This window comes from Setaria viridis, chromosome 5, assembly GCF_005286985.2.
Source record: "Setaria viridis chromosome 5, Setaria_viridis_v4.0, whole genome shotgun sequence".
In the NCBI taxonomy this organism is placed as follows: domain Eukaryota; kingdom Viridiplantae; phylum Streptophyta; class Magnoliopsida; order Poales; family Poaceae; genus Setaria; species Setaria viridis.
In genome coordinates, this window is record NC_048267.2 from 839993 (window position 1) to 866231 (window position 26239).

General features: G+C 47.8%; 4 protein-coding genes across 4 annotated transcripts; 1 reads left to right on the forward strand and 3 right to left on the reverse strand.

The window, feature by feature from the left end:
- Positions 1-3657: 3657 nt before the first annotated feature.
- On the reverse strand, positions 3658-9761 carry LOC117858099 (protein PAT1 homolog). Its single transcript, XM_034741100.2, has 5 exons — positions 9393-9761; positions 8224-8384; positions 7509-7562; positions 6689-6758; positions 3658-6471 (listed from the first exon to the last, which is right to left on the reverse strand). The coding sequence occupies exons 1-5, from the start codon at positions 9481-9483 to the stop codon at positions 4358-4360; spliced, it is 2490 nt and encodes an 829-aa protein (XP_034596991.1). The 5' UTR covers positions 9484-9761; the 3' UTR covers positions 3658-4357.
- Positions 9762-12903: 3142 nt separating this feature from the next.
- LOC117858100 (uncharacterized) lies at positions 12904-17601 on the reverse strand. The gene is made up of 5 exons (XM_034741101.2): positions 17255-17601; positions 16244-16358; positions 15518-15636; positions 13729-13789; positions 12904-13236 (listed from the first exon to the last, which is right to left on the reverse strand). The coding sequence occupies exons 1-4, from the start codon at positions 17503-17505 to the stop codon at positions 13738-13740; spliced, it is 537 nt and encodes a 178-aa protein (XP_034596992.1). The 5' UTR covers positions 17506-17601; the 3' UTR covers positions 12904-13236; positions 13729-13737.
- Positions 17602-19855: 2254 nt separating this feature from the next.
- On the forward strand, positions 19856-20546 carry LOC117858548 (late embryogenesis abundant protein Lea14-A). The gene has a single exon (XM_034741628.1). The coding sequence runs from the start codon at positions 19952-19954 to the stop codon at positions 20405-20407; it is 456 nt and encodes a 151-aa protein (XP_034597519.1). The 5' UTR covers positions 19856-19951; the 3' UTR covers positions 20408-20546.
- Positions 20547-25052: 4506 nt separating this feature from the next.
- LOC140223022 (uncharacterized) lies at positions 25053-25961 on the reverse strand. Its single transcript, XM_072294321.1, has one exon. It carries the CDS (start codon positions 25959-25961, stop codon positions 25053-25055), a length of 909 nt encoding a protein of 302 aa, XP_072150422.1.
- Positions 25962-26239: the final 278 nt, after the last annotated feature.

Genomic DNA, 26239 nt, shown 5'->3' on the forward strand with positions numbered 1-26239 from the left:
ATAGGAGTGAGTAATAAAAATGATAGCACAAAACATGGCGGCCCTGTGCTGTGATTGTCGGCGATTTGATCTGATGGTGACGCTATGCTAGCTCCAAATGGCTCGGCTCATGATTTCGGGGGGGTCCCAGGGTGCTGGATTTGTCTCTCTAGAGACCACAAGAGAAGAGAGAGACCCCTCCATCTATGTATCAAGTGTACTGTAGATGTTGTGCTGCTGCTGCTCCTCTTTCGTCTCTCACCAATTGAATTTACACGCTCTTAACAGAATCTACATGCATACGTCCATGTATTGTATAGCACCAGTACGCAGTATTTTTTGTTTTTCCTCCACAAGGAAAGGGAAGGAAGGCACGCGTATTTCCCTGTCAGCAGCAGGAACCTGGAAACGAAACCGCATCATTTCATCACTCGTCGCTGTAGCCGAAACATTGCTAAACTGTTGTCATTGAGGGCCGGCTCCCGTCAGCATTTATGTGTGGATGTGCTATAACCTACTAGCAACTGCGGCCCTCCTGCAGCTTTCCGTGGCGCAGTCGTTGTACGTCGTCGCCATGTGCGAGATGCAGAGCTTGCTTGCTTTGTTCACCTTGCTGCTCTCTCTGTGATCCTTGCATCCATGCCTGTTAATTCTATCACAGTGAGCCAGTGAGGCCATCCTCCGGAAGCACATAGAATGTCACCTCTGAATCTGATACGCTGAAGCTTGCTCTCTAGAGGCGTTCAGTCATCTCCTTTTATTCAGCCTGTGCAATGAAGCTAGCAGATCGCTAGCTAATCTTGCTGCGTGGCTCTAGAACTACACGTTACACTTAGTTTGGGACGACAGCAAGATATGCGCAGCGTTACCTCTTTTCTAAATTTTTCAGGGAACAAAACAAAAACAGCAACCGGTTGTTGTCAATTAAAAACCACACAGTTTTTTGAAAGGAGGCAGAAGGAACTGATGTGGATAGGTTTTCGCGACCACTGGTGGATAATGTGAAGTTAGGTTGAGAAGGAAGGAAGGGCGTGTATTCGGATTCGGGGGACCGGTGGCCAGTTACTACACGTGAAGTCTCGGCAGTGACAGCACATGCAAGGACGATGGATGGATGGATGGGAATCTCTCTGCTCAGCTCGATCAGCAGCCTCACTTCAGTTGGCTCCATCTACAGAGCACAGACTACACTCGCTCACTAGTCTACTACTACACACGACTCTGATGATGCAATTCAACACAGGAGAGAAGGCAATGCAGTGACCGGTGAATGTGTGCCACTGGCACAGAAACAGGGGTCCGAGTCCCTCGCTGGCTCGCTGTTCGCGGCCGAACAGTGCAGCAGCTACAGCGCAGATCATTCAAGCGTCTATCATGTATCGTATAGCGCCTCCTGGAAACAATAATGCAGAATACAAGCACAGCAAATAGCAGCCTATTGGATTCAGAGATCTTGCCAACGTGCTGGATCCGAGAGAGCTCTCGTGCCTCGGATCCTTACCAGGGGCGTTGGCATCAAACTAGTTAATTCTAAGACAACTACTTCTTATCTTACTACGCCGCCGATAAGCTCGTACTACCATGCATTTGCACGTCGAATTAACAAGTACTGCAGATAGGACAAGGCATAGTAACAGCTCCAGGCTCCAGCTAAGCTCCTGCATCACTTGCCCGATTGAACTGCTTCCACAGAAAAGAAAAGTTATCTAACTACTAGTACATCTAGTAATTTATGTTTTTCATCCTGTTGGCAGTAAAAAAGAACAGAGATGGAGGTTGCTGGACTGGACGCACAAACAAGAGGCTGTAGATGTGAAGTGAAGATTCACTCGACTGGCGAGCGGCGCCTGACTGGAGAGCCAGAGAGGCATGTGCAACCGGAGTACCCTTTTCGTGCGCTTGTCGCCGGCCGCTGCCGTCTGCCGTGTCTGCGGAGCGCGCAGCGGCTGTCTGTGTCTGTTGCCTGTGCTGCTCGCTGCGTGCTGCCCAGATCGCTGCAGGGACACACGGACACACATGTCCTGTGAGGCTGTGACCCGTGTCCGCTCTCGTCTCCCTCCCCCGGCACCAGCAGCAGCACTGAGCCATGGACCCAGCTGGATCGATCGGGCACAGAGCAAATGCCAGGTGACACATCGGTCACGGACGCCCATTTCTATGGGGAAATCAGCAACTTTCCAAGAGAAACGAAAAGGTTAGCACGAGGCTGATGAGAACATGAGATGCAGGGCACTGTACCTGGACAAACTGTAGTGCAGCAGTAGCCTGTAGCCATCACATGCATTAGCAGTATAGAATCGGCTTCAAGTAGTAGAGGAAGATCCGGTAGATTTCGGGCTATAATCTTGAACGGAACCATGCAGACTTGCAATCTACGCAAGACATCGGGCGAGTGCTCTCGGTTCAAGGTTAGTGTTGTAACATACATCGGTGTCGGCAGTTCCAATGCAGTACTAGTTTTTTGTGAAGGACACGCATCTGGTGTGTCCACGTTTTGTTGTTACGGCCCACAGAACATGCAGCTGGGCTACCCCCGTGCACAAGCGTATGGTGTACTCATTCGCTGGACGGAACGGAGCATGGCATCGGAAGTAGAAAACATTCAGAGGACAGCACATAGAACAATGATTCTGCTAACCCTGTTGCACATTATGTCGCGCTGAATTCTACATGGGTCGCAAAGCAAGGGAGCATACAGTACCTTTTCTGCTGCAGTATGGTGCAGCTATCTGGTCCGGTTTGTTTGCATTTGCATTGCATTGCACCCGACAAATGCAAGGTGACTGATACAATTCCAGTTAGGATCGATCGAGTTGTGTGGTGTGCGGGCCGTGGGCCACTGAGCGGTTGTGACGCTGTGTGTCTGAGGCCCAGTGGGCTCAACTGAACAACCAACAGTAGACTGCACGGGCCTGCCTTTCGGTGTTGCCGAGGCGCCGAGCTGAGTGGTGACCCACAATTCACTCCGCTGCTTCATCGTCCTCAAGCTCAAGACGCTCTGATCGACACAGGTCACATAGCAGCCTGGTGTGTGGTGTGTCAGGTTTCCTATCTAGTGGTCTTCTTCGTCCTGCCTTTCGGATTCCAGAATCCAAGTCCGAGGTAGGTAGTCAGGTTAGAAAGATTCATGGAGTTGTAACTTGTTTTGTAGAATCTTCAGATTTTTGTATGGAATTTGGATTGGGGTTGTGTGATGCTTGCGCTCAGTGAACAGATCCTACATTTTTTTTGTACCGGCTCAATAGCTTGCTTATGAAGGCTTATGTTGAGGCTAAACTAAAATTTGCATTGTTGCATCAATATGAGGATTCTGTGGTTTAATTCAACCTTGCTTCATTTGATGCAGATCCTCCAAGTACATGACTGAAGAAACTGAGATTGAATTTTCAGTCTTACATCATTACATGGCCAGAAAAGATTGTTATACTTAGGGACAGCTGCAGTTTTCACGGTTTTTACGGTTCCAAACAAAACAGCAGAAAGTGGCAGGGATCAATTCAGACTGCGAGTGCAGCGGCTAAGATAATGCCATAGTATTGATATAAAAAAAACCTGCAATCAGTTCACGAACATAAAGCAGTAGTTATGATTATGAACGCTAAGCTTCGAAAAGTAGAGCATCACGATGGCATACAAAGTAAGCTTTTGATACGTTGGTATTAGAACCACCGAAAAAAATGTTATCATCAATAACAATGATTTATATCATAATAAATAACAAGAATTTATAGTAGAATCCAACCCAATGAGCTCATTACAAACTCAAGACAGCTTCACAAGCTACTGTATTCACTTATACGAATACGAGGAAAAAACAGCAATCTTGATATGGCTACAGAACCGAAGACCAATTTCCAAGCATTCGCTAGTGTACAGGTGTTCCCAACAATGGGTTATGGGTATTTGCATGAGCATAAAACCTCCAAAGCGAAAGAAGAATCTTGCATGCCTCTACAACTATTGCAAACGAAAACAACTACAGCCTGAAACACTTTCTTGGGAAGGACATTGCCTTCAAGGAATGGCCTGTACAGCTGCTAACCTAGAAATAGCAGTTCAGTTCCATCCTATGGGCAACAAAACACAGCCCTCCAGAAGGAAACTATCCTGCTAATTCAACTGGTGGTGTGACACAACAACGCAGAGAAAATACTGTAGCTTAAGGGAGTAATCAATTTGAACCTTGGACATGCATCCAGAGTACCACCAGGATGCCGCATTCTCCATCCAGCTCAGTTATAGCTTGTGCTTCTTACGGGTCACATATCTAACCTCTCTTCTGGTGGGGCAGGCACAAGGAACGCTCAATTCATTGGACAGGTCTATACCATAGAATAAAAACTGTATCTGATGCCTCAACTTATATTTGCTGACCACCTTAACTTGGGATTGTTTCAGATGCCATGGTTCCACCAGGCGCTCTCTGAGAACTATGGCCAGTGGCAGGCACCGTACGTTGGGCGAACTCAAGTAATATTCTGCGCTGTTGCTCATCTGTATGAGGAAGACTAGCACGCAGAAGCTCAACTGGCAGTTCCCTCCCTATCGCTGATGCAGTGTGCATTGTATGAACTAGGCTGTCAAATTTACTTATGCAGTACTTTGTAAGCAACCCAAAAAACGCATTAAACGATGCTTGCCATAGGCCTCGGTTTGGAACACTGTAATTTGATGCAGCAAGCTGCTCAGTGAGAAGCTCTGTTGCCCTATCTAGGACAGACTTTATGATGACTGTGGCACCATCACCAGCAGCATATCCAAGGGGTCGAAGAGGTGGATGATCTGACGAGCACACAATTGCTGCAAGACAAGCACTAAGGCCACTTAAGTCCATCCCACGAATACATGCAGCTACAGCATTGGCTAGTTTAGTTACTGTCTCAGCTGATCCATCATCAGAGGGCAAATTGCCAAACACAAACCTCAGATGCCGGAACACTGCCATGCAAGCTATCCGAGCAAGATCACTACCAGGAACCATAAGGTTGATATAGCGTGAAAGTAGTTTCCGACCCTTGGGTAGAGAAACAATGCGAAGAAATACCAAATCATCATTTGCTGACAGATGTGTATTCTTATTTGGACCTAGCGGATCAACCAACTGCAGTGATTCTGCCAGCTGACCAAGCAGAGACTGCCTTCTGTTTTTAAGTTGTAAACCACCATCTTGCTGCTGATTAATTTGAAGCAAGCGATCAATATCATCTATATCAAGTAGTAAGGAGAGGCCATCCTCAATTGTGATCCTAGCAGCTAGCATAGGTTCCTGATCAAGAGACTTTGAAACAAGAGTGTTATCGTCAGTTGTCGAAGCTGGTTCAACATCAAGAAGTGGACGTGGCCTCCGGATGGAAGAAAATGGCAGTCTCCCAAGGGCATCGACCTTAAGATATGCATGTGGCTCATCCTTGCCGCGTGCACGAGAAGATGGATCCAATATCAAGGTTGGGCAGAAGTGGTGCTTCAACCTTGCATCGACAGATCTTCTGGCCAGACAAGCTTGATGGTAATAATCATCAATGTATGGATCATTTATGTGAGTGGCAGCATGCTGTATTCTTGAAATGTTTTCAAGTTCTTCGGTGGACATATACTTGGATCTAAACCTTGGCCTCCCATTACCCATCCTCATGATACCAAATTCAGGGCCTTGGAGAGGAAAATGGGGACCTTGCCTTCCATGGTGCATATATGATATTGCTCTTGGATCACTGAACTCAGGCATCCCAAAATTATCAAACCTATTCATCAATTGTGGTGGATGCTGAGGGCCAAACATATGTGCCTGAGTTCTTGATAAGTGTTGTGGAGACTGCTGAATGGGGAGCATGCCATGCTGTTTGCGCATAGGCAGCATTTGAGGGGGCATGAATGCATTCGGACGTTGTAGATGGTTTGGCACCAAATTTGGCATGATACTGGCAATTTCCCCAGGAATCTGTCCATTATTCAACATATGATTTTTTGGTCCACTGCTGTTACTGTTAGTTGGGAAGCCTCTTGAAACCATATGACCCAGGTTTCCACCAAATAATGACTCTGGAGGTGTCCCTCCACGAGGAAACTGGGACAATGGGGCGTCACTTTGTGCAGGCATATGCATCTGAAATTCATTGAAAGACGACATGTTCATCTGATGCGCTTGTCCAGGCAATGAGCTGGGTGGTCCACCAGGTGGATGGTGTGAATTATATGGTGCATTTGGAGCAGGAACGGCTTCAGCAGGATTGTATTGAGGTTCCTTGTGTGGGTATGAGGATGTCCGGTGCAAAGGAGATGGCCTTGGTCCAAGAACAGGCTCATTACAATTTTGTTGTTCCTGTTGCTGAGGGGATGAGGATGTTCTCTGCAATCTGGAATCAGCAAAGTGAGAAGAATGATGTTGTGGAGGCCACCAGTCATTGCCATCCTGCCCTTGCCTTGCATCTAGGACATACTGATTGGGCCAGAGTGGGGATTCAAATTCCGGAGTCCAGTCAGCAGCAGCAGAACCTACCAATGTGATAAAATATCGCATTACAACAAAGAAAATGGGCATGCAGATATAGCAGTTCAACTGCCTACAACACATGAACGAAGAGCATATACAAACAGTTTTCTTCTTTTCATGCGAAGATCTCTATATGAAATAAGTGGAGTTTCTGATTGAAGTATTATTGAAAGAAAGCAAAGAAGTATACGGATTATTAACCAGAAGGTAACAACTCACTTTCTCTTGAAAAAGAAGTACCCAGGTTATTTATTCCAATATGCTTTGGTAGGTTGACATCTCTTCTTAGCTGAAAACAAAATGCACATAAAATCAAATAAAAATGGTACAGTATACAGATAATCTGAAGAATAAATCTCTTTCAATGAAAGGTTTATAGGGCAGGAGAACATATGCATGCAATTTACTGTTATATAGCAGTCAAGCAGGTAAATCCAGAACATGCAACCCATATAAGATAGTAATTTTATGATTCTTTTGTTTGTGCCATCATTCGGTATACATATTAGAAGAAACTAAGCAGTAAGCATATCGGTTGTTCAAGAATATTCCATATAGCAAAATCAACAAGAAAGGCAGAGAGTCCAAAATTCAACAATGGAAGTATTTTCCCTTTTCATTACAATTTCATTCGAACTTCAAAGAGCAGTCGTACACCATTTCAATCATTAATGGGCACATTAGATGCTATGTTTCGGATAATTTATAGCAAAACAACTTTCCTGTTTCAAGGTAGGTAAAGCAAAATTTCATATAGTACATTTTGCTTGAATTTGTAATCCATGCTTCAGTATATAGGAGACAATACACCAAAGTTATGACTCATTGTATACATACAAGAAGACTAAAAAAATTGGCGCAACAAACTTCATTCCCTCAATTTCCAGGATGCAAATAAACCACTGCATAAGCTCTTATAAAAAGATGTGTTCAATGTAATACAAACAAAAAGTTTTCCTTAAAAAACACTGAGATAAAGGAAAATGAGTTCCGTTGAATGTTACTGCAAAGAAAATTCAAGTTTTCAGGGAAAGGTAACCTTTGAGAATGTATTTGCAAGATCATCAACATCTGAGAATGAACTATCTTCGGCCTGAGAAACAAGTTGTAGCCTATGTGAGAAGTGAATACCAAGAATACAATCCACAGAGCTTCATTTTTCTTGTTATGTTCAGTATATAAACCCACTGAGCATCAGTCTGACTTTACATGGAAGCATACGAGTCTATCTGTTAGAGAGGCAGCTCACTTTCTCATATTATGTTAGCATGCTTTAGTGAAATTCTTATATGACTAAAACTGCACCTTACAAGATTCCTGTTCTGAACTAACAAACTTATATAAGAATAAAATGAAAACAAATGCATGTCATATGACTATGAATGTACTCTATTTGCAATCTTCTGAAAACATTTGGTTTTCTTCCCTACGTAAAATGCTTATATGACTAAAACTCACCTTATAAGATTCTTGTTATGAACTAGCAAACTTAAGAGGACAACAAGAATAAAATCAAAGCAAATGCATGTCATAGTGTACTCTATTTGCAATACTTTGAAAACATTTGGTTTTCTTCCCCTACCATTTTGCTAAACAGTATCTTACTATCTTCACAATGCTATAAGAAATTTATCATTAGCCAAAATTGTACAACAAAGACATGATAGTTATATTCGATATGGCACTTATCCAGCATGGAATAAATAGCTTAAGGTTGCACTACATGAAATTTCTGACATTCAGAATAGCACTACCTCTAGTGCATTCCCTTGAGAAGAAAGTGGGTGTTCTACATCAATGACTCCGATGAAAGCAGCATCACTGTCATTATCATCTTCCAATCCACCTAGTTCAACCTCCTCCAGCACATTGTTGCCAAAAAAAGCATACTGTGATGCATCAAATCTAGTGTCATCTGCATAAGAAGATTTCAAAATAAGGTCATACTAACATAAGGTGCTATGGTACAAAAAAGCAGCAAGTAACAGAGAACAAACAAGGCATCAGGTGGTGTACTATTTGGGTTTTGGAGAGAACAATAGAACAGGCAGAATTACTAAGATTATCCACATATTTAAACTCTGAGAAGAGGAGAAAAGAACATTGGCTGCATTTGTAGGGTTGTGTAAATTTCTCATCTGAAGAGACTTCTGCTTTCTTTTCTTCTTTAATGAAGATAAGGCCAATTTCAATTGCGTGTGTCCAACCAGCCAAAAAAAAAGGGCAAAAACTGATGGATATGGATGCATTCACAATATAATTTTTTCTTTAGAAGTCATAATATTAAATCGCGAGAGTAGGATTAACACTGTATTCGGCAGTAATAGTAGAAAACTAGGTCGTTGTATGCTGTATTGCTCTTATGGCTTTGAGTGCCATTACAACCATAAAAGGCTGTTAAACTGAATGAGCTCATAGTCTGTCAGAACTCAGCATTTTTATGTTGAAACTAAATTCGAGTCTGTGATTTATTCCCCGCAAATGAATTTGAATCCTATTCTTATCAAACTGATGGCTGTGGCCATAATTCACAATATCCAGTAACATAGAAACAGTCCATCTTTCAAATAAACATATCTCCATTTGAATTCTACACCAACCCTAACCGTACAACATCAATTTTAGTGTTAGTAATATATCCAGTTACCCACACTTCCACGGCATCGTATCTGCCGATTAGTGTCCAATTCCAACCGTCTATATTTTACTTCAAATAGCCAAAATCTCCATTTACTGTCCTCTATATGCCCTAGCACTGTTCAACCACAATTAACCATGTGTCACCAGGAATTAGCAAGAGCAGTCAGCAGCGTAAAATCCATTATATTTTTTCCCAATTACCAAGCTCTGTCACCGGCAACAAGAAAACGAGCTTGATCTGCATCTAATACCCCAATTGCACAAGTCTCGGCCACAGACGTACCTGTACCAGCAGGTGCCGGCGGCGGCTCCAGGCCAAAGTGGCCTTGGTGCAGGAACATGGATCCAGAAGGAGCTTCTCCGGTGGGCGGCATCGTCGGGTCGTCGCAACTCGAGAGCCACCAGGCGGAAGCTCACCGACGGGCTTTGGAGGAGGGGGCGGGGGACGCGGCGTCCTCGACCGGAGCAGGCGGGAAGACCGGGTCACGGACCCGCGGACGCGGTGGCCTACTGCCCTGAGCGGGGCGGGGCGACGCCTGCGTGAGGGCCGGGGAGCTCGGTGGCCGGAGCCCTGAGCGTCTCGCCCGTGGCGACGGTTGGAGGAGGAGACCCGGCGGGCGCCGGGCGGAGGCGGAGTTGGGGACGAATGCGAGGCGTGCGACGGGGTGGGGTGGGGCCTTACCCTAATCCCACCGTTGGGCTGGGCTCGTAGGTGCCTTAGGTAAAAATATTGCGTTTGGATGTCGGTATCGGAGGACTTCTATTAAATTGGGTTAAAATACCAATTCAGTCATGGTATTGAATTCCGTCATGGTATTGAAATGAGTCACAATTCGAATTGTATTGTTTGGATAGATATTAGATTTCCTTTTAGAATCATAAGCAGCAGTCAAATTCAATTCACGTTTGGATGTGCAAAAGTAAGAAATTGAATTGGAGGAGCTCAACAGCGAAGAAGAGGAGGGGAGTACCTGCTGCCGCCCCAAGCATGGCTGCATGGGAGGGAGGTAGGAGATAGAGGACCCTCACCGTGGAGCTCCTCCTTGCTGCTGCCATGCTCGAGCTCCCCGTCCTGGAGCTCCTCCATCCAAATCCACCGTCCCCACCCCGTCTGGCGGAGGGAAGGGAGAGGGAGGGCGGCGCGGCCCTCCGGCGGAGGGTTCGCCGACTAGGGGAGGTGAAGGGGTAGTGCAAGGACGAGACGACGAATGCGTCGCAATACTGAGGGTGCGGGCTCCGATTTGCTCGAGGGTGCAAGCAAGTGAAACGAACGTCGCGCGGTATTCGCTCACGTTTCCGATTCCCAATTCATGTGACATCCGAACGACGGTATTGGTGCCAACGAATTCCAATTCCTGATTCCAGGTTCCAATGCCGACATCCAAACGGGGTGTTAGAATTGTTCCCCCTGTTTATGCATTTAATTTTTGTTTTCATCATTTGTTTGAATTTGATGATCAGAAGACATGAAAAACGATCGAGCGGGGAAAATTTAGAGAATGGAACGGAATGGCGGGATTTGTCGCATCTGTTTACACCTGCGTTAATGTCAGACATCTGATTGGGCAAATTTATTTTTTTAGTGAAAGAAAAAGTAATTCTCAGCTATGTATTTTGCAAGTGCGCAAGGGAAAAGGTCACTTGTGATATTGTTTTCAGGTCGGTTTGGCTCGGAGCTGGATGTTGGCACACTTCCACTGGATCCACTAGTTTCTGCGATGCAGATCTCCACATGTTAATGAAACGAACCCATCCCTCCTCGCTCTCTCACTGTCAAGGCCTAGTCATCTTCTTGTCCGACTTTTTTTCTCTCCCAATGGTGTCTTTTAGGCATCCTTCTGCATCTGGTGTGGTCACTTATCCAGGTCGGCACGCTACTATCCAATCCAACTAGAGCTTTCACTATTACCACTGCAGCTAGTGGCCATTACGGTTATAAGATTAATTAACGACCCATCTTTCAACGGCGTTAGTTACATTCGGGCCATGCCATGTAACCGCGGTTTGGAAATTTGTCGATAGGACCCTAGTTGATCTTCAGACTTGAGTGTTGGGCCATCTTCATTCTTTATTGCAGATTCAGATTTGGTTCACCACCAAACCAATCATGAAGCTTCAGATCCGATCATTAGTCAGTACAGATTCTGCAGGTTTTGCGCAAGCTGTCTTAGCTTTGCAACTTGTCTTAGATTTACGTGCTACTGCGTTGGAGGCGTGCACCTTGTGTCAGCATTGCCTTTTTCTCACAACCACTCTCTTCCTTTCCATCAGACATGAAAAGGCCAAAAAAAAAAGTGACAGCGACACAAATTAAAGGGGTCGATCGGCGATGGCATACTGCAAACAAAGCAGGACGCACTCAGACGACACAGAGAAAAATTAAATAAGCGGGCACTCGAATCACACCAGGTTTTTGTCAGGCATGGTAAATTCAGGATCCGTTTGGATCAGGGGGGATTTTCATAATCCAAAATCCCCGGAGCTCCTCCGAACATGTTAGGTTCTAGCTTAATTTTAGAATCTAGATTTTAGATTCTATAAATTCCAAAAGCTCCTCAAGGGTTGATTTTGGAATCAGATTTTGAAATTTAGGAATCCAAACAAATCCACCTAGATTTTGTCCAGAATACAGATTTTAAAAATCCATCCAAAATCTAGATTTTTGAATCCATAATCGGATCAAACGGGCCCTCAGACGATTCGGCACATACTGTTCTCGTCCTTTGCTGTCAAACCGGCTTTGTTTGATTTGACATGCTTATTTTACCGAGGGTAATAATAATGTCGTAGTAGGATTAGGATGCATGACTGGAGTCTGAGACCAACTCTTATGGAAGCCCAATTTACGTACTGAAAGCCTGAGAGCAACTCTAACGCACATGTCCGAGTACACAAATATTTGTAGTGCTACAGAAATACACAACGCCGTCTCGCCAAAATACAAACCTGTCTTGTTGTAGGGGAACGCGATCGATCAGGTTATTTTATTTACGGATGAGAAGATGTAGCCTCCAACGCCACACGACCCTCCTCCCCTGTGCGAGACGATGCGGGAAGAGGAAAAAGGAATCTCCCTGCCGCCGCCATCCTTGCCCTCGCACGGGCTTCCGTCGGAGAGCTCTGGCGGTGGCGAGGCTGGCGGCGCTAGGGTTAGCGAGCCGCCCATGTCGCCCCTGGCTGGAGCGACGCGGGGCTTATTTTCCGTATAGACACAATATCAAACCCCGCGCCACCTATGTCTCACTTCACTGGCGAGGTGAGAGCTTGGGGTCTGTTCGCTTCAGCTTATTCAGCCGGCTTATCAGCCACCTAACAGTATTTTCCTCTCACAATAAATCAGCCGTTTCAGCTGGCTTATAAGCTGAAGCGAACAGGCTCTTGGACTTCCGGGAACGACGAGAACGGGGTCGTCCTGTATGACAGTGAAGTGGCAGGCACTCTCACAGTGCTTGGATACGGTGGTCCGTTGCGTTGACTCGCTCGGTAGTGTCGGTGCTAGATGATGAAGACCTGTTGCTGGCTGTTTGGATTCGTGACGGTAATGCAGGTGAAGATTGTTTGGACGCCCGTGGTGAGACGGCAGCACCCCAAGCTGTGGAAGAAAATCGGGGACAGCGGTACACGACAGTGCTATGGTGAAAACTGGGAATAGGACCTGATCCACTTTGGTATATTGTGAAGCTGTAACGTCTCATTCATGCAGAAAATACGCTCTTTTATTTGTTATAGTTTCCACTCTAGTTCGATTCATTCCATCTGACAAGGTGATCAATAGATAGGGAAAACCTGAACGATGACCAGATAACCCATGGATTAATCATCTGAAGACAACATATGAAACCAATAGCGCAACCGTCATGATCAAACAAGTAATCTACAGGAGTGTAGTCACAATAGAGCTGTCAAACTGAAGTCAGTACACAATACGACAGCAGCTTTGTACCATCTAAATGCATGAGCCAATTGTACAAGCACAATATGAGCGTGAACATTTTCCCACCAGAAAAGTCTGTAGCACCCTTGACATAGATCTTTCTCGATGAGTCATGCTCAAGCAGCATGGTGAAACCGCCAAAATAAAGGATATAGAATGTGACCCTTTTTAGCTAATACCCCACCATCCAAGTCTGCAAAGAAACATCAGTAGTGAATAAGCATGTGGACAAAAATATGAACAACTAGGCATTTTCAGTTGTGCTCATTCCAAGTAAACAGTTAGACAGCATCATGGGAAAGTGAAACACAATAGGAAACTGAAAAACCAGGGCAAAGATAGATGCATGCATAGACGTCCTAACGTAGCAAATATGTTTCACCAACGCCATGTTCAACAGTGTCACCTAAGGAACAAGTAAAGCTAACTTTTGATACAGACACTTTGAAGCTTGTTTTCTAGATAAAAAGGAAACATGGGAAAACCAACTAAAATGTTGTCAGGAATTTCATACAGCTGAACATCAATATTTTACAAAAAGCAACATATTACGATGAATGCATGAATTTGTAAAAAATTCATACGAAAAAAATTACACGCAGCATTGTACATCACATGACAGATTGTGTCGCATTCAAAGAAATGCTATTTGAGGCACTGTGCAAAACACAGGGACAGAAATTACCTCACTGATTCAAATTAAGGTTCTCACATATTGATCAAGATGTTTATTGAAAAGTTCACACCTGCAAATAAGAGATGTTCAGGAAACTAGAGAACTTAGATAAATAAGAGACGTAGCCACTAAGTGTGAAATTGGTTATGTACGGGTACCATCTCACAACTGAAGATAATTCAAATTTAATGTACAGTACAATACTGTTATCCAAAAGTAGAAAGAACACCCCCAAGTAGTTAAGGAATCTTATGAATTGCACGGATGAACATATATGGGTGTGTTTGGTTGAGCTCTGGCTTTTGCAAAAGTAGCTGTGAGCTGTAGGCTATGGAAAAGCTGTTGTAATTTTTGGGCTGTGAGAAAGCTGAAAGCCGAAACAACTGTGGCTTTTTGGAAACACTTACGAGCAGACCCCATATATCATTCACAGTCCACCCCACTCAACTCTCCCTCTCACTGACGAGCGGACCCCACTCGTCAGCATCTTCTTCTTCCTCCAGGCGGTACACAGATCGCCGGTGGTCGGGGCCTTGCCGGCAGATCACGCGCGCGCGGTGGGGGCAGCGGCGGCGGAGCTCGCTCTCGCGCGCCCGCCCGTGGCGGATCAAAAGCTCAATGGATGGATGAGCACAAAGCACCGGTCCATGTTCACCGCATCACCAGATACACAAATAGGGACAGCTGATAAGATATTCGCACAACGTAAAGGTCAAAAGCGCGGCGACAGCCGACGGCGAGCGGCCAAGAAATTTGATTAGTAGCAAATGATTTCTCGGAGCAATCCAACTTATTACCCTTGAAATTGGACCAGTGATTCAAGTACGACAACAGGATTGGAGGAGATAGCAACAAAACTTGAGCAGCTTCGCTCTGCTTTTCTTCTTTGCTCCGTCGTACGGTGCCGTTGATGGAGAGGCGGATCTGGGCGCCCAAGGCCGCGTCGAGCGGGAGGAGCCGGATCCCGGCGCGCGCCGCGTGGAGTTCCGTCTTGAGGGATCTCGCGCGCGCGGCGGCAGCGGAGCTCACGCTCGCGCGCCCCGCGAACCGCGGCGCCGGCACTGCCGGTCGCGAGGTTGGGGAATTGGCGCGGACTTCTTTTTTTCCGTCGGGGCGTGGTCGGATGGGGAATCGAACCGGTATTCTCCATTACGAGTGGCAGGTGGGTAAATTTTACGAAGTTTCTCCCCCACAGCCACTGAAAGCAAGTCCAGACCGGCTGTGAGTTTTGTACTAAGGAAAAAGCTGCTTTTGCCCCAAAGCACCTATGGGTTTCTACCCCTTTGGTTGGCTTTTGAGAAGCAAAAGCAGCTTCCAAAAGCCCAACCAAAGGCACCCATATTCAACCAATAGTTAGATGGAAGCAAACATGTTATCGAAAAGAACAATTTCATGAACGGTCATGCCAATAAATGAAATAGCAGTAAACCATCCTTTTCAGTATTGCCACTATCTCACTTCCCTTGAATTATTAAGCTCAGATTTCACAAATTTCAGTACATTTGGGAGATTGAGGACTAGATGTGAAAAGATCTAACCCCAGCTGTTGGCTACATCTATCATGATATCTTATTTACAACATCCGTATGCCTCCCCAAATAACTTATGCACTTGTATCTATCCAGTGTCTGCTCATTACTAGAGCTAGTAGCTCAAATATGATTCATGGTACAAATGATGCCGTTTATAGAAAGTCTAACAAAAAAGGACCGCATTCTTCTAAGAATTGTAATATTAGCAATGATATTCTAGCTAACAATGCAGTGCAAACAAATTTCCATGAATCAGCAAAACTTACTTGATTGGTGTGGCAGGGGCATACAAAGGATTTTTTACAACATACTCCACATATAGGTTGTAGATATGCTTCAACAAATCTCGTTGATCACCAGTCCTTGGATGTGTGATTAGAATAAGCTACACCAAGGTCGTAGTGTTAGTGATCAAGTATAGCTTTGGAAAAACGGGTATTGTATGTCTATCTGCTTGAGCACTGCCATTCTAAAGAAATGACGCAAAATTGAAAGAGCATTTGTCAAGTGGAATGCGGCAGCATAAAAACAAGGTTGCATTTGACACTAGAAGTGAAATACCATGCCATCGGCTTAGTACCAGTTTCAAAGGAAGTGAAAGTGGTTTAACTTTTCACAGATGTACGGTATAGCAAGAAAGTGCCACGAAGACTTGTTTATATTATGCTGCACCAGACTTGTTACACATCCTTAAAAATTGTAACCTAGCGTGACCAATCTCAAGTTCTAAACAGATTTCCTAATAGGCCAATACCAACAGGACTATAACATTGTGAATGAAAATTAAACTAAAAACATAAATGGCAAACAAGTAGGTAGACCAAAAGCATGGTATGTGGCACCCTAAAACTACTAGAGCATAGTTGGAAGTCACTGTAACCAATCAATTCAGAATTTAAGATCTCTTCATCTGGCCCAAACACACATGAATCTTAATGGGTGAAAAAAAATATTTAAGAAAGAAATAGGGCAAGAGAATGGGCAATACTAACCTTTATACCAGAAGGGCTCTCCATGAAGTTCAATTTGTATGTGTTTGTCTTGAAGCTATAAAATGAACAGCCTTGTCCTGGCAGTAGTGGCACCCCAAGATTACCCTTTTCAGCCCTGCATTTGATATGCAAAAACATCATGAGGCAAATATGTGAATTAGGCATATTAAACACAATAAAGATGCTTCACTTGGTAACAGCACTTTCAGGTTCTCTGGATAATGTTTTAGTATTTAATTGCTTTACTGTTCACGATAAACCTGCTGTCAGCTGGCTGGTGTACAATTTGGTAAATATATAACACAGGATGAATGCAACTGGAATGAAAATAGAAAATTACACAAGCAAATTGGGATCCTGAACGAATTCTAAATGGGTAAATATTTAGGCACCTCATCAGTTTCTTAACTTTTATCCTTTTGTCATCTTATGTTGGAGTTGCATAAACAGAATTTTATACCTTGCTACGTACTTGAGTAAAACCCATGAAAACACAGACTTTGAATTGCAATCTTGTATAAATTGGCCAGGAGCCCAGAAGCTCTACACATCCATAGTTAAGAAAAAGGGAGAAATCATAGGCTTGCCTTTGTTGTTGTGCTTGTGTTAAACACCTGGAATCGTATATGGGACAGAGGTAACTTCTAGGCACCTAAATTCTACTGACCACTGTTGACACACAGATGCTGCCATGATCTCTGCTGGACTGATGATTGAACTCTTAGTCCCTTACTCACTTCTAAAAAGGATCAACGGCCCTGAGGTGGGAACCAACTACAGAAATTATCTTGACAAGCAGGCGGTGCCACTGATGATCGAACTAATACTCATTATTAACAGAAAAAAGAATCATTCATTAGCCCTTACGCGGGATTCAACTGCAGTCGATGCAAAACCATTTTCAACTGCAGGATTTGAAAATTAGCTCACTATCACACGAATGCACGATTTCATCAGCGTGGATGAAAAGGGGAGGACTAGAAGAAGAGTGAGAAGCAGGTCGTATCGTACGTGGTCGGGTCGATCTTGGCGGTGAAGGATCGGAGGGAGAAGAGGAGCCCGAACATGAGCTTGTGGTCCTGGGTGGGGTCGAGGGTGCGGAGCGGGCGGTGCCACTCGCGGTAGAGCAGGCAGACGCCGTTGCGGTTGAAGACGTAGAGCACCTGCGCGTTGGCGCCGGTGCCCGTGCCGGGGGGCGCCGCCGGGGCCGGGCTCGCATCCGGCGCGACCGACGTCAGCGAGGAGCCGCCGAAGAACTGCATCGCCGGTGGACTGGATCTGCCGCGGAGGGTGCGGGGCGGATCTCCGGCCGGAACGGGAGGGAGTAGACGAGAAAGAAAGAGATCGGAGGCGGGGAAGCTCACCGCCACCGACGGGCTTTGGAGCAGGGGGCGGGGGACGCGGCGTCCTCGACCGGAGCAGGCGGGGAGACCGGGTCACGGACGCGCGGACCGCGGCGGCCTAGACGCCTAGTGCCCTGAGCCGGCGGCGCGACGCCTGCGTGAGGGCGGGGGCGCGCGGTGGCCTGAGCCCTGAGCCCTGAGCGTCTGGCCCGTGGCGACGGCTGGAGGAGAAGGAGACCCGGCGGGCGCTGGGCGGAGGCGGAGTTGGGGACGACGGCGCGGCGTGCGACGGGGGTGGGGCCTTACAGGGATCCCGCCGTTGGGCTGGGCTTGTTTGGGCTGCCCGGCATGGCCTTACTAGTTCTACCTTGTCGGACTCTTTGAAACCGGATACCGGACCACCTAGGGATGAATCGACCGTGGTTTTATCCTAGCTGGAGACACGTCACTTATCCAACGTGGCATGGACCTACCTGTTACTGTTAGTCTGCACCATTCGCTTACATGCGGGACCCACCCGTCATCATCTTCTCTCTCTACACCTTCCCCTTTCCCTCCTCGCAGAACAACGACAGCGATCTCGGTCTCCTCCGCTTCCCGGGTCTCCCGCCGCACCCCGACGCCCTGCCTGCGCGCGCTCCCTTTCCCGTCCGCGCCGCGGTGAGGGCTCGGCTTTCCTCCTAGGCTCCTGGCCGCGCGAGGCTTAAACTAGAGATTCGGCGCCCCTGTTCCCGCCGAATCGAGCTCCCGTATGCTTGAATTGGGAATCGACGCGAGGGGAAATTGGGCCTGGGGCTACATGGATCGGGGAGGGATGGGAGCATATGCAGCTATCTCTTGGAGATTGGGGAGTGGCATGATTGCATGAATCGTGGAGAGAGGGACCTAGTAGGTGGTGCGGATGGTGCTGCTTTGCTTCCTGTTGCGGTAAAGAAAAGAACGAGAAAGAATTGCAGGAGGCGTTGCAGGAGACGACCATCTCCAAGATCCACGGTCTCGGATGTTGAGGGGTCCATGCTCGGCCGGGCACCGGACTCAACGAGGTCGGAGAAGGAGCATGGCCGACCGATTCTGCTGCTTCCTGGACGTCCCATCCTATCTGCAGCGCCGGAGTGAGCGAGCTTGTCGTGGCGTCCAGCAGCGAGGGACGAGGAGAAAAGAGAGGTGGAAGAGGACAGAGGCAGACGCTGATACGTGGGGCCAACCGAACAGGTTGCATGACTGGACGGTGCCAGGGTGGACTTGTGCTGAGGGGGTGTCGCAACCGGTTTTGCATGTTCGAGGAGTCAAAATGGACGGTTTTTCAGTTAAGGGTGGAATTGCGGACTCAAGCTATACTTCAGGAAGGTGATTAGGACTTTTCCTTTCTAAAAAAGATAAGGAAAAGCGAAAACGGTGGGGGCAAAATCATTAGAAACGTTTCCCCCTGTTTCTAGATTCAATTTTCGCTTTCATCAATCATATGTTTGGATTTGATAAGGAAATATGAAAAAATGAGCGGGTAGGAATTGGAACGTAATGGCGGGATTTGTCACGTCAAATTCAAATTTTCTAGCAAAAGATGAGAAATTCTCATCAAGGTTGCAAGTTCGTATTGTAACTTTGTTATCTTCAAGACATCTCTTTGTAAGGGGTCGTTTGTAATTTTCATATTTTATTAATAATAAAATCCAACCCGGTTTCTCTCAAAAAAAAAACTAGTTAGTATACAAGCTGAATACTTTTCCTTTTCCCCTCAAAGAAAAAAAACCCTTTTGTTTTTGGTCGAATCTTGTTTAAACACCTCTTCGTCTCAGACTCATAGTGGTGAAAATCAGCTAGAATGATCGTCCAAGTCCACAACAGCAGCTGAATCATGCACTGGTTCAGGCAGGCAGGCAGGCATGTCGAACTTCGTTACACTCTACAACAACGACAAGTTGCGTCGTCCTCCGTTTTCTGGCTAATGGAGTGATGGTTCAATCCTGTTTAACCTCTTCATCCTTTCATCATACTTATTTGACAATCAAATCAGCTACAACGATCGTTCTGATGCTCTGGCAGATTAAAAAACCAGCCGAGAGCCCGAGAGAGCTCCTGACCACAGACAGCCTCGTCAGGTAAGCAAAGAGAAGTAAAAACAATCCACGCGCCGCCCTAGTCATCATGGTCTCTGGTCGCGTGCTGCCACGCACCCAACACGCAAACCCCCGACGTGCCACCCGGCTAAAGGCCTCGGCCTCCCTATTTCAGCGACATCGGGCCAGCGCGTCGTCAGGATAAGCTAGCATCGTGCGTCGTCGTCTCCGGTGACTAGCTTGCAAGCGATCGTACGTAGTAGGAGCGCTGCTCAGGTAGCTATAGCAAAGAGCAAGGGTTAGCCGCAATGGCGAAGCTGGTGGACAAGGCGAAGGGGTTCGTGGCCGACAAGGTGGCGAAGGTCGAGAAGCCGGAGGCGGAGCTCGCCGACCTGTCGGTGGGCCACGTGGGCCGCGACGGCGCGACCCTCGCCGGGCGCATCGACGTGCGCAACCCCTACTCGCACGCGATCCCGGTGTGCGAGATCAGCTACTCGCTGAGGAGCGCGGGGCGGGAGGTGGCGTCGGGGAAGATGCCCGACCCGGGGTCCCTCATCGCCAGGGACACCACGCGCCTCGACGTGCCCGTGAAGGTGCCCTACGACTTCCTCGTCAGCCTCGTCAGGGACGCGGGGAGGGACTGGGACATCGACTACGAGATGCGCGTCGGGCTCACCGTCGACCTCCCCGTCGTCGGCAACCTCACGCTGCCGCTCACCAAGTCCGGCGAGCTCAAGCTCCCGACGCTCTCCACCATCTTCTAGGAGATGGGTCATCCGATGAATCTCGATCGATGAATAAATAGCGTGTGTGTGAAAGTACAACAGCCTTCAGCACTATGTATGTTGGCTCTGCCAACTAAAATAATGTCTATTATCGAAGTTGAGAGGGTTTATTGTTAAACTTTGCTGTTCAAACGGGCCAACAATATTCAAATCCAGTTAGTCAAATAAGTATATCTGGCCCGGCCCATCAACCACATTGCCGTACCCGTCACGAGTATCCTGGGGGTATTGGGATCGAGATGGGGAACGCGGTCGATCAGGCCACGAAAACCCTTGTCTTTTCCCCGCGGCGGCGGCGGCGGCGGCGGCGGGGGGGTGGGTAATCGATCGATTGTTCCATCCATCGGCTCGATCGGGCCCTCGATTCGATCGGAGAGGAGATACAGGTACGGCTTCTGGGGAGGAGAAGCTGCACTGCACCTGGCGATACCCAAGCGTGGGGAGGTTTCATACAAGAAGCCGCCATAGTGGAAACCACGGGGGTCGTGGACGACTGCAGTAGTGGTACTAGCAACATAGTAGATGAGATGTGCACTGTGGAGGTGGTGGCTGCTGGGAAGAAGGTGGTGCCACAGCCGCCAACACCAGAGCAGGATGCGCTGAAGCCCCTGACACCAGAGCAGGATGCGCTGAAGCTCCCGGCCCCAGAGCAGGGCGCGCTGAAGCTCCCGGCGCCACAGCAGAAATTTCTGAAGCGCCTGACACCAAGGCATATGCGCGAGAAGGAGTGGTGGATTCAGGATGGCCAGAGTAAGGAACTGCTTGCGTTACTTGCTAACAAAGACCAAGCCACATGGGACGAGGTGGTGGTGACGATTCTTAACATGGTCCGCTGCCGAGAGTTCATCGAATACAACCGCAAGACAGATCTACGCCATGTACGGCAAGATCGCCGCCGTGCAGTCCCTAGCTAGTGCGTGGTTGCCGCCGCCGCCGCCGCTGCTCCGTCGTACGTAGTGATGGCTACTCGGAATATATATATGCCGCGTCGAGGCGTCACAGCAGCCGTCTCCTGCCGGCAAGGACGACGGCGATGTCGAGATGATGAACACGAAATACAGTTAAGTTTCCTTCAATCTCGTTGGCCTTTTGCTTCTAAAAGTTGACGAATGTTGTTCTTGGAAAAACGTTGAAATAATGGGCCAATCTACAAATTCACCTGCCTTGCCACCTTAGGCCCAGAGACGAGATCAATACGAATACGATCTCCGATCCCAACCAAGAACCAACCAACGCGTCAACAATGTACACTTCACGACGATCCCCTCCTTATCCCGTTCGATTTCGAAGCAGCGTAAGGAGCTTTACGATTCGATCCTGACGCAGTTTTAGCTCCCAAAAATTTAGCGAACCGCAAGACCAAGTCCGAGAGCAGGCAGCGTTGATTTCAGCCCTCGCATGCAGTCTCTGCTACGACTCGATCGAACAAACAACCCCAACGCTACACCATGAGCATTTCAATGGCAAAGTGACTGCTTGGACTACTGAAAACGAAAACAAAATCACTCTGTACGACAGTAAAGCGGCGGGCACGCAGACGAAGCTTGGAGCTGGTGGATCTGTTACATTGACTCGTCCTATCGTAGCTAGCTGTCCCTCTGGATGAAGGCCTGGTGCTCAAGGTTTCTCGCAAAGCTGAATGCTCTGAGCTTGTTCTACGGCATGATGTTGGGCACGATGTTGAACAATGTACTCTCAGGCTAGGCTCGTGTGAGCTGCAGGTGAATGTTGTTTGGGCTGCTGTCAACAGAAAGCGACGCCCCAGGATGTGGGGGGACCTTACCTTGATTTGTTGCGGTGATAACTGAAGCTTTCATGCCATTTTACTTTTTTTTTGGAGAATACGCAGGAGAGTTGCGTATCTTTTCATTAAGAGAAATGAACGAAGTTCTTACAACGCGGACCTTCCCGAGCGTACGCACACGGATGTTTTACATATTGGATGCTACATTGCGCAAACCAAACACAACTAAGGAAAGGGCAGGGGTACTAGCATGGAGCTAAGGTGGTCGCGCTCCGTCGGCTGCAGCCGGCCATCCTAGAACTGCCATCAGTATAGCACCGGCTTCAATCCAGAGCTGTGCTTGTCGGGTGATGGCCGTGGCGATCTGAGCAGCGGACTGTGGTGCCGATCGTCCAAAGACTCTGTCGTTTCTCTCCTGCCAAATGCTCCAAGAGATCAACATGAAGGAGGAATTAAGGCCCTTTCGTTTGTGCTTGTTGAAACCCGAACGTAACTGCATCCACCAATCAACCAAAGATCCAGTCGGAATGGGAGTCTGAATGTTCAACAGCCTACTGATTGCATACCAGACCTCCTTGGTGAAGCAGCAGTTCATAAAAAGGTGGTCTTTAGTTTCCACTCCTTGGTCACAAAGTGCACAATTTGGATTATCTTGCAGTCGTCACTTGTGCCTCCTTCCTGCAGTCCATAATCGATTTTTGACAGCTAACTACATGAAGAACTTGATCTTCAATGGTGCCCACGTCTTCCAAATTGCATCGGTTGCAGGGAAAATCGTAGCTCCGAGGAATAAGAACCTGTATGCTGATTTGGCCGAGTAAGTGCCTGTTGATTCCCATTTCCAAGACACGGTGTCTTCGACCCCCGGCTGAAGGGCGATTGAATCGACAGAATGCCATAATTGAAGATACTGAAGCAAGGCTTCTACTGTTGGCTGTCCGACAATATCAGAGACCTAGCGTCTGTCCAGAAGTGCTTCAGCAACCGTTCGTGTCTTGGCAATCCTTGGCCTTACCAACCTGCAGAGATCAGCTGCAATGTCGCATGGGGAAACATCCCCATTCCGTCTATCCTTCCAAAACAGCGCGAGGTTACCATCCCCTAAACGCACATTGATCGACGCGGGAAACATCTAGCGAAGGAGGGGATCATCTGCAAACTGCACCTGCAGGTATTTCCATGGCCTATTGGCGTCGGTTCGTTGCAGCCAGAGCAGCGCAGGCGTAGTGCATAGGAAGCCAGCTTGAGGTCTTGGATCCCCAAACCACCAAACCTCGTCGACCTGCAGGTCCCTGTCCAGGCCACCATGCAATGTCCTCCATGACAAGTTTGTTTCCCCGCCCATAGGAAACCCCACCGCCGCTTGTCTATTTCATGAATTACCCATTCTGGCAGCTTCAGGGAGATGATGGTGTGTATCGGAATTGAAGTCATAATAGTCTTAACAGTGGTGAGCCTCCCTGCCTTGTTCATAAGAGGCGCTCTCCAGGCCGGCATGCTGTGTGAAATCTTGTCCACGAGAGGCTGAAAATGCACCTTTCGCAGCCGCCCTGTCGACAATGGCAAACCAAGGTACTGAATTGGGAATTCTGATAGCCGAGCCGGCAGGATGTTAGTGATCCTTTCAATCTGCAGTTGAGAGCAAGCAATCGGAGCAATGAGACTCTTATGCAAGTTTGTGTGCAAGCCTGAAGCGTTGGCAAAGAAGATCAGTAGGTCCCTGATAGCCACCACATCTCTCACTTTTGGTGCAAGGAACAACATCACATCATCAGCATACATTGAACACTGGTGGTATATGGCGGGGCTTGCAGGTGGTGACAGAATGCCTTGCTGGGCTGCCTTGGCAATGAGACGGTGCAGCACATCCATGATCAAAATGAAGAGCATTGGAGACAAAGGGTCGCCCTGCCTCACCCCTCTTGCATTGCGAATTGTCCTCCCAGGTTCCCCATTCAGGAGTATTCTTGTGGACGCAGATGAGGTAAGTGAGGCAATCCAGTCCCGCCATCGTCTGCCAAACCCCATGGCTTCCAGGACCAGCAACATGAAAACCTAATCCACAGTATCAAAAGCTTTGGAGATGTCGAGCTTCAATAGCAACGAAGGTTTTTTCTTTCTGTGTAGTAACTTGGCAGCCTGCTCAACGTACTTAAAGTTGTCATGAATCGATCTCCCTTTTATGAAAGCGCTCTGGTTCACCTCGATCAGCTTATCGAGCTCCGGTGCTAATCTGTTAGCCAAAAGTTTCGCCACCAGCTTACCGAAGCTGTGCATCAAGCTAATGGGGCGATAACCCCCCGGGCGCTTAGGATCTGGTCCTTTTGGGATCAAAGTGATAAGTGACCCATTAAGCCGGTACAGATAAGCACATGCATTTCTGTAGAATGCATTGAACCCAGCCACGATGTCGAGCTTGATCACCGGCCAAGCAGTCCTATAAAACTCTGCCGTGAACCCGTCAGGTCCAGGCGATTTGTCGTTCGGCAAGGACTTGATCGTGCGCCAGACCTCATCTTCAGAGAACGATGCTTCTAGGTGCGTGAGGTCGGCCTGCTGAATTCCCAGAGCGGCAAAGTTGATAGCCTCAGAGCGGTGATGCGGTGTGCCCAAGATTTTGGTGAAGTGCTGGAACAGCACCTCCTCCTTTTCCTGCTGTGTCACTGCAACGCCGTCATCTGTGTGTAAATGGGCTATGAACTTCTTCTTCGTTCTGTTGCTAGACTGCAAGTGGGATAGCTTCGTGTTGGCATCCCCATCCTTCAGGAATAAGATGCGCGAGTGTAAGCGCGCCATTGTTCTTTCCAAGGAGGAAAGACAGAGAACCTTCAGTTTGAGCTCTTTCCGTAGGTGAATTTCATCCTGCGTGAGTTGCCGTGCCTATTGTGCCTTGTCAAGCCATGACACGATTGTTCTTGCAATCAGGAGCTGCGACTTGATTTGTCCCACAGTACGCTGGCTCCAACTTTGGAGGTGCTTTGCCATGTTCTTAAGTTTAGCGTCAATCCTGCAAAGAGGGTCGGCAAAATCCTCATTGCACACCCAGCCGGCCTGCACGGCATCTAGGTACCCCGGGATTTTGATCCACCAGTTTTCAAAGTGGAAGCGCCGTTTAGTGTGGAAGGAAGCATTGGTTGAGAGGAGTAAAGGGCAGTGGTCTGAAAAGTCTGAAGATAGCGCCTGGAGATAGAAGAACGGGTAGTTAAGCTCCCAATCAACCGTGACAAGGACCCTGTCCAGCCTTTCCATCGTCGGAGTGTTTCTCTCGTTGCTCCATGTGTAGCGGCGACCGTGTAAGAAGATGTCTTTGAGCTGCAAGTCGTCGACGAAGCGCCTGAACCGGCCCAAGTTCCTCCTATTGATATTCACGTTATTTTTGTCGGAGGCATGGAGGAGGAGGTTAAAATCGCCGACGACAATCCATGGGCCAGTTAAGGTATTATGAATGGAGCGCAGTTCGTTGAGGAACTCAACCTTGTCAATGTCAGGCTGTGGTCCGTAGACCGTGGTTAGAACCCACTGCTCGCTGTTAGCTTCGACAATAGCCACCGTCACCGAATAGCGCCCGGAGTTCATGACGGTGCAGCACACCTCAGGCCCTCGACACGCCACAAGGATCCCGCCACTAGCCCCCACTGAAGGCAAATAAGCAAAGCTCGCGAACCGTGCTCCGAGCGTTTCACTGACAAGAAACGGCGAGATCGCGGACAACTTGGTCTCCTGAATACACACGATCGAGGCGTTGGCATCGGCCACTACGGATCGGAGATGATCTCTACGACTCCTCATCCCCAGGCCACGTACGTTCCACACAAGGATATTTAGATTACACTGATTCATGTTGATGGTGGTGCAACTGAGGGTTGTCGGAAGGCAATAGCATCAAGCAGCGTTAGCCGAGGCAGCCTGCTGAGTCACCGCTCTAAGGTCGTCGTCGGAGAGCAGCCTCGCCGCCGGGAAGATGTCGCGCAGGGCGGCGAAGTGCTGAGGCTGCATGGCCGACGCAAGGAATCTGTCAAACTCTTTCGCCGATTGATGTTGCAGCTCTTCTTCCGGCGTGATGATGC

Excerpts from the sequence above, each read along its gene's own strand:
- LOC117858099 (XM_034741100.2), bottom strand. The coding sequence starts at position 9,483 with ATGCCGCCCACCGGAGAAGCTCCTTCTGGATCCATGTTCCTGCACCAA. Across the intron at positions 6,759-7,508 it reads TTGCAAATACATTCTCAAAG|CTAAGAAGAGATGTCAACCT; the intron begins GTTACCTTTCCC and ends TTTTGTTTTCAG. Across the intron at positions 6,472-6,688 it reads TACTTCTTTTTCAAGAGAAA|GTTCTGCTGCTGCTGACTGG; the intron begins GTGAGTTGTTAC and ends TCACATTGGTAG.
- LOC117858100 (XM_034741101.2), bottom strand. The coding sequence starts at position 17,505 with ATGCAGTTCTTCGGCGGCTCCTCGCTGACGTCGGTCGCGCCGGATGCG. Across the intron at positions 16,359-17,254 it reads GCCAAGATCGACCCGACCAC|GGCTGAAAAGGGTAATCTTG; the intron begins GTACGATACGAC and ends TATCAAATGCAG. Across the intron at positions 15,637-16,243 it reads AGAGCCCTTCTGGTATAAAG|CTTATTCTAATCACACATCC; the intron begins GTTAGTATTGCC and ends ACCTTGGTGTAG.
- LOC117858548 (XM_034741628.1), top strand. The coding sequence starts at position 19,952 with ATGGCGAAGCTGGTGGACAAGGCGAAGGGGTTCGTGGCCGACAAGGTG.
- LOC140223022 (XM_072294321.1), bottom strand. The coding sequence starts at position 25,961 with ATGAGGAGTCGTAGAGATCATCTCCGATCCGTAGTGGCCGATGCCAAC.